General features: G+C 40.2%; 1 protein-coding gene across 1 annotated transcript; it reads left to right on the forward strand.

The window, feature by feature from the left end:
- Nucleotides 1–700: 700 nt before the first annotated feature.
- Nucleotides 701–5,957, forward strand: optc (opticin). Its single transcript, XM_084101268.1, has 7 exons — nt 701–795; nt 1,605–1,727; nt 2,346–2,511; nt 2,634–2,792; nt 2,984–3,186; nt 3,862–3,957; nt 4,048–5,957. Exons 1-7 carry the CDS (start codon nt 769–771, stop codon nt 4,216–4,218), a joined length of 945 nt encoding a protein of 314 aa, XP_083957394.1. The 5' UTR covers nt 701–768; the 3' UTR covers nt 4,219–5,957.
- Nucleotides 5,958–7,372: the final 1,415 nt, after the last annotated feature.

Here is a 7,372-nt window from a genome sequence, read left to right on the forward strand (position 1 = left end):
TTTGATATGTGAAACATGGTTGCTAATTGAGAAGTGACGTAAGATCTCTTACATAAAAGGAATGAAACAGGAGTGTCTGTTTGAGTCTCGTCAGTCAGACGCCAGTAAAAAAATCTGAGGATGTCAAAGGTCGTCCACTAGGTTTGCTACTGGATGTCAACCTGAGTCAAAATCACAAACAGCTGACCTCACAGACCTGCTTAATACACCATGAAATAACATTAAGTCCATTAGTTTAATTCAGACTTTAAAGGGTGTTCAGTCAGAAACATTTCTGAGGCTTCAGCGAATTGAGTCAAACAATTATGACACGGATTAACTTGTCACTATATTCTAAGAAGTATAATGCTTGAATGGGCTGGAAACCACAAGGGGTGAACTGACCACTCCCAAAACAATCAAAGATGACTCCTGGAAATACAAAATTGTCTTCATGGAACACCAAAAAATGTAAAATGTCATGGGAAAAAAAGGAAAGCTTGCATCTCGCTAGGACACGCGTCTGAAAACCACATGAAGTTAACAACCTGCCAGCAGGGAGCGGTAAATTACCAAACCAGGCCGGGTCAGAGACCTCGGCAATGACAGCGATGTAAAATTAGTGACAGCTGAGCAAACTGACTTGGCCATCCCCCAGCTGAGCTCCCACCTCTCCCCCTCACCTAACCTGCTAGCGTCCTAAATCCTGGGTCAGCAATTCATTGCTAAAACCTCAGGAGAGCACAGGCCAGCTTCCATACCACTGTTCCCCAGATCTGCTCTCAGGCCATGGCTGTTCACAGACAAACATCAAAGGTAGGTTTCTTTTCCCCCCTTCCTGCTGTATGAAGACTCCTTGGTAATTAGTCTTATTCCGAATACTTTCATAACGGGGTTACGTGAATAATTAAATAGGCCCAGGAGAGCTCTGAATACTGATGTGTCAGGCTGGAGTTGTTAGGAGTTTATGGGAAGGCAAGGTCGGTGTGGTCCTGATTGTGTTGCATTGAGAAACACTAGATGACGACCATGAAGATGTGCATTATGGACTCCATCTGTGTTTTTTTTATTATGGAGGAAGATGCATGATTCAGATTTATGTAAAATTTGGTAGTATATATTTATATATACTTTAAATCGCACACCCCTGTCATCCTTCTTCACAAAACTCTGCAGGTTTGGCCAACTTCCATAACCATATAAGACGGATGATAGATTAACATTGCTACCATACAACTTATTTATGTTTTCAAATGCTTGGAGGGTCTAAAGTGTATTAACTTTCACACTGTCATTATGCGTGATGTTTCTGGCTAATAAGAGTTTACGTGTCTGAGCAGCCGGAAAGAAATGCCCTTAAAGGTTAAACAAACACTGGTGTGACAGGCATCTGGGGCTGTAGACAGAGAACTCCTGCAGATAGTTATAAAATCCCTCGGGAAAAAAAGAGAAAACATTTCCAAAACCCCAAAATGAAAGCACAATTTTTCAGCTAATAAGAAAGCTAGAGTATAAATTGCATAATGTGGATTATCTTGACACTCTGTGATGTTGAATTCATAACGAGTCCCTAATGCATATCACAAAAGTACATATGCACAGATAATTCTCTTTGTCTATTATAGATGGTGCTGTATCTTTTTTGGACCCTACTGGGCTTCGGTCTTAGTGCCCCTCCAACTGATCTGGACGCTGAAACATATGGATTCGATGACACGTGGGATCTGAACTATGATTATGATGAGGAGGTGAGAGGCGGTTTTAAGAGCTGATCAAGTTCGTCAGTTCTGTCATCATTTAATCATCATTACGTTGTTCCAAACCTGTATGACTTTTTTTCTTCCATTGAACAAAATGAGAACGTTTGGATGCATGACATCAAGGTATTCTTTTTTCTATATAATTAAAGTGAAGGTGGATGAGTGCTATTCAGCACCAAAAATCACAAAAAGCACCATGCAACTCATAACACTATATTGCTAGAAGCAATAATAATAAAAATATGTTTTGTTCTAAATTAATTGTCATTTTAAAAGATCAATTCGATTGTTAAAATTGTATGAATTCATTTCATTAGACACCATTTTTGATGTTACAATCTATTATATAAACTATAAAGCCTAAAAATTTTTTTGGAAGAAGGTAGGGAACAAGATAACATTTGAGCCCACTGACTTCCATTGTATGGACAAATAAAGAGACATTTCTCAAAATATATCCCATCTTGATTCTTGTACGAAATGAGGGTGAGTAAATGATGACAGATTTTTTATTAACTATCCCTTTCAGAATAGTCACTATGAACCTACTTAGGCCTATGTATATAGTTATGTTCCATGTCTAACCTCTCTTTCTTACTGACTGAGGTTGAGACACTGGCTCCTCCTCCAGCAGTCACTCCGCCACCTGCTGTAGTTCCTCCTGAGGACTATGTGGAGGAAGTGACACTGCCGCCCCGTCCAACAAAGTCTCCTGTCCCATCCACTTTAGACTTCCATGGTCCGGGCCTGTTTGGGCCTGACACAGGCTTAGGTAGATGGATAAATGGTTTGAAAGTGATAAAAATGCTTTGTTTTCTTATTTCAGTCATGAATCTTGCGGCCTCTAGTGGTATGAAACGTCATAGCACAGTCCTCTCTCCCTCTCTACTGTAGGGATGCCCTCCTGCCTGCTGTGTGTGTGTATCAGTGGCAGTGTTTACTGTGATGACTCAGAACTGACTCAGATTCCCCCTCTTCCCAAAGAAACCACACACTTCTACGCTCGCTTCAACAAGATCACCGAGGTCAAGGCCACAGACTTCATCAATCTCAGTAAGAATCAAACAGACTTCCCTCTTTCTTGAAAATACAAACGTGGTTTTTCAAACATATACTGTATTACACAGTTTACACAAGGCCAAGGCCTGGAATGCATAAAAGACTATTTAAGACTTTTAAATCAATTTAATTACGAATCAAACTGAACAATGTTTAAGAAAAACTGCACTTAACGGTGTTCTCAGATCAGCTGAAACGAATCGACCTGAGTGGAAACCAGATAGGTAAAGTGAATGAGGCCGCTTTTCGTTCACTGCTTCAACTTCAGGATCTCATGTTGGCCGACAACAACATCCAGGTACTCCCAGAACTCCCAGCTTCCCTGAAGCACATTGATGTTCGCAATAACCAGCTAAGGAGTTCAAGCATGCACGCAGAGGCCTTTAAGGTACGTACAGAACCATCCAAAAGTTTGGGGTCTGTAAGATTTTTTTATAGTAAAAACAGTAACATTATGGTGAAATATTATTACAATAATTTATTCCTGTGATGGCAAAGCTGAATTTTCAACATCATAACTCAGTCTTCAATGTCACATGATCTTTCAGAAATCATTCTAATATGCTGATTTAGTGCTCAAGAATTTTTTTCATTCTGCCATTTAACTGCAAAATAAAGATAGATAGACAGAAAGCTTGTGGCTTGTTTTGCAGTAAAAATGTCTAAAGATCATTAAAATGAGAAGTATTTACTTGAAAAGCAAAAACCTTGTTTACACTTAAAGGGATAGTTCATCCAAAAAATGTAATTCTGTTGTCATTTACTCACCCTCAAGTTGTTCTAAACCTGTATGAGTTTCTTTCTTCTGTGGAACACTAAAGAATATATTTTGAAGAATGCTGGTAATCAGGTAGTTGACAGTATCCATTGACTTCAATGGTATTTTTGCCTACTATGGAAGTGAATGACTATCCCTTTAAAACAGTGCAGTAAGACCAAATTCACTCGTATTATTTTTGTATTTCAATGTGTATTCTCATCTAATGATTACTTTTCCACGGACAAATAATAAACTGAGCATGATAATGTTATGTTGTTTGTGTTCATTTTCTCTCGTGAGTAGGAGATGAAAGAGCTTCAGTTCCTGTACCTATCAAACAACAAGTTAGACTACATTCCCGTACCCCTACCTTACAGCCTACGATCGCTCCACCTGCAGGTAAAAACAGTAAAAACTCCTGCTACTCTCCTCACTAGTGGGCAACACCATTAATGCTATTTCTCTCCCTCTCTTCTACATTTTCTCCAGAATAACAATATACAGAGTATAAGCCAAGATACTTTCTGCAACATTACTGACAAAAACTACATACGGAAAGCCCTGGAGGACATCAGGCTTGATGGCAACCCAGTGGACATCAATTTCTACCCCCAGGCTTATATCTGCTTACCACGACTACCTGTAGGAACTCCCATCTAGGAAAATGTTCCTTTTTCCCCCCACAGTTTGTGTGTGTATGTGTGTATTTTCTAAACTTCTAAACTCCTCTGTGACCACAGCAAAATAATATGAGCAAAAAGATCAAATACTTTAATGTCACAATCAATATCTAGGAGAAAGTTTTTATTTCCGAGCTTTGTTCTCTTTTAGCCAGTCACGTTAGGTATGGACTCAGTGACTTTGCACTCATTACAATATGTAAAAATGGATCTGTTGCAAAATCTAGTGAGCTACCTCACCTATACATAGGCACTAAGAATACACTAAGGAATGATCTAACTGAAATTCCACCATAAGTGACCAATTTGTAACAGTCTACATAGAGGCAAGCTAAAGTTACCTAGTTGCATTAGTAAATGTGTTTTTAATCGCACTCACGTTTGCTTTTGTTAACACTCGGTTAGGTTACAAGCACAATTTTAGGATGATTTTTACCGACGCTCTAGTTATTGAATGAATTCTAAGCATCTATACAGTAAATGACAATTCTTTCGATTCATCCACCATTTTGGGTGCACTTTTTCATAAATGGCATTGCAAAATAATAAGGGATAGCCTTCTCCATGGAGGATATGGGCTAGGTGATGCTGCCTCACAATTTGTCCATAAAAAGGCAGCGTAAACATGCTAACTACCTTTTGGAACACTCTTCATGTAGAGAGCATGCCAATGATTTTTGTAGGCAGCTTACTTGTTTGGAACAGAGCTGGAGACATTGATCCATCATGACAAATTGCCAGAAGTCATCAGAGCAAGATATTAGTGAATACAACTACTCTTGAATAGTTGTAGTGCCCCTTTTCACCTCAATGTGGCGCCCTTCTCCAGTACTTTCTGTCTGCTGTAAACATACTTCTGCATTTCTGTAGACACTCAGCTCCATCTGTCAGGTGTTTGTGTCATTTTATCTCAGATCTTTGAGGATGCACTGTTCTTTATTAATAATGTTTTACGTTTGCTTGATTTATCTGTTTCCCATTCAACAGTTTTGATGACGTATACTGTACTCAGCTGCATCTATTTTTAAATCAATTCGTTCATGTACCACTGCAGGTGGTTTCTGAGGTTACTTAGCAACTGTCAAATATTTATAGTTTGACATTTACCTGTGTGCACAATGTAAAGATACTCCTAGATTATTTGCACTGGATGTTAAGCAACTGTAAAGACACAACAAATGTAATCCCATGAGCATGAACAGGTTTTCTCTCACCAAAACGTGTGTGCTCATTCTTTCACAGCTTTGAAGCTATGCCATAAGCGCGATGTCCAATTGGACAAAGCGCCTGGACACAGGTCTTCAGACATCCCACACAGATCCATTTAACGGCGCATTTTGAATGAAGCCAGATTTCTGTCCAAACACTAAATTAAACACAACAGCAGATAATTTAAAGTTTGGCTCTCTTTCACCGCGGTGAGATCAACAGCAGTGGCAACCTGGCATAATAACAAAATGTCCTCAACATCAAACATTCAATTCATGGTAGCACTTATCTTACGATGTTATTAATGTTATAAATGTTAATATTATGTTTTAATATTACAATGACCTGTGTAGACCCAACACTATGCAATATTATTAACATGATATGCTAAACAGTTAATAGGATAGTTCACCCAAAAATTTTAATTCTGTCATTTCCCTCAAAGTGTTCCTAACCTGTATGACTGTGGAATCTGTGGAACATAAAAGAAGATGTTTTGGCTCAAGGCTCAAAACCTGTTCATCTTGGTTTCTTCCTGAATTTGGTCATTTCTACCAAGTAAGAGATGAATCTGTGCATAAATTTGACTCGCTGCCTTTTACGTCAACAACAGAAGATATGGAAACCGTTTCCATTTAATTCGCAAAATAGGTTTGAGAGCAGGGAATGCTACTCGCAACTCAGTCAGAATAAACCCACAGCCCATTTTTGGTTTGCAACCCACCAGTTGAGAACCACTGGTCTGCAGTCCATCAATGAACAGAAGAGATAGAGAGCAAGGCTAAGCGCTGCTAATCTCCTAGTACGGTCAAGCTTTATGATCGGTACCATTCCTCCTCCTCCTCCTCCTCCTCCTCCTCCTCCTCCTCCTCGGGCTCCATTCTCCTCGCCCAAATGATCCTCCCATTGTTATTTGCTTTCACAAGGGCTTATATCATCCCTCCTCTCCTCTGTCACATATGACTCTTTTTTTAACCTCTCCCAGGCAGCCATTGCCAGTGACTCACTTGATGAATAAAGACGAGAGAAAACTCAATCCCTTTCCCTCCAGCTGCAGGAGAGTTTACAGTGAGAGAGGGGAAGGGGTGTTCGAAGCCCAAGCACTACCAGCAGCTAATTGGTACATGAAAAGGAGGAGTGTCTGATATAAGAAAGCAAAGAAATAAAGCGCTTTTGTAAACAATGATTTTGAAAACACGTCGCGTTGCAGCGACGAAGGCTAAGCGTGCACCTGCGTTAATCCCATGGATTTTACATCCCCGTCTCTGTTTCTTTCCCACTCTGCGCTGGGTCCATGAAGGTGACCTTGCATTCTGCCTGAGCTCATCCATTGATCTCATAACTGAAAGGACTTGCGGGCTTCCCTCCCACATGATTCAGGGGAGGGAGGGGCCGTAGATAGGTGCATATGCTGTGGGGGTGTATTTCAGCAGTCAGCGTGTGTGTGTGTGTAGGTAGTAGGTGAGGAGAAGGGCTAAGGCAAGAGGAATGTTTAAAACACTCATACATCCTCCTTTCAGCCGCCCAGAGCCATCGAATAATTGAGTCGAGCCCCTGCCTGAACAACAAGCACACGCACGCACACACACACACACACACACACACACACACACACACACACACACACACACACACACACACACACACACACACACACACACACACACACACACACACACACAAATAAACATACAAATGCTTCCTCCAGCCTCCCACATGCAGACAAACTCAATCAATTGCTGTGATATCTGAATCTTAGGAGGGACTAGTTAATGTTCTGTAAAGCAGGGTTGCTCCTCTGCATTAAATATGAAGGAGAGTGGAGTGAGATGTGCCACTTCTTTGTGAAATGAGACATATAGAGATAAAACTACTGTCAAACCTAATTGAAAAGATGGCATTTATAACATCACAGAAACATAACC

This window comes from Abramis brama (assembly GCF_963993115.1).
Source record: "Abramis brama genome assembly, chromosome: 23".
In the NCBI taxonomy this organism is placed as follows: Eukaryota; Metazoa; Chordata; class Actinopteri; order Cypriniformes; family Leuciscidae; genus Abramis; species Abramis brama.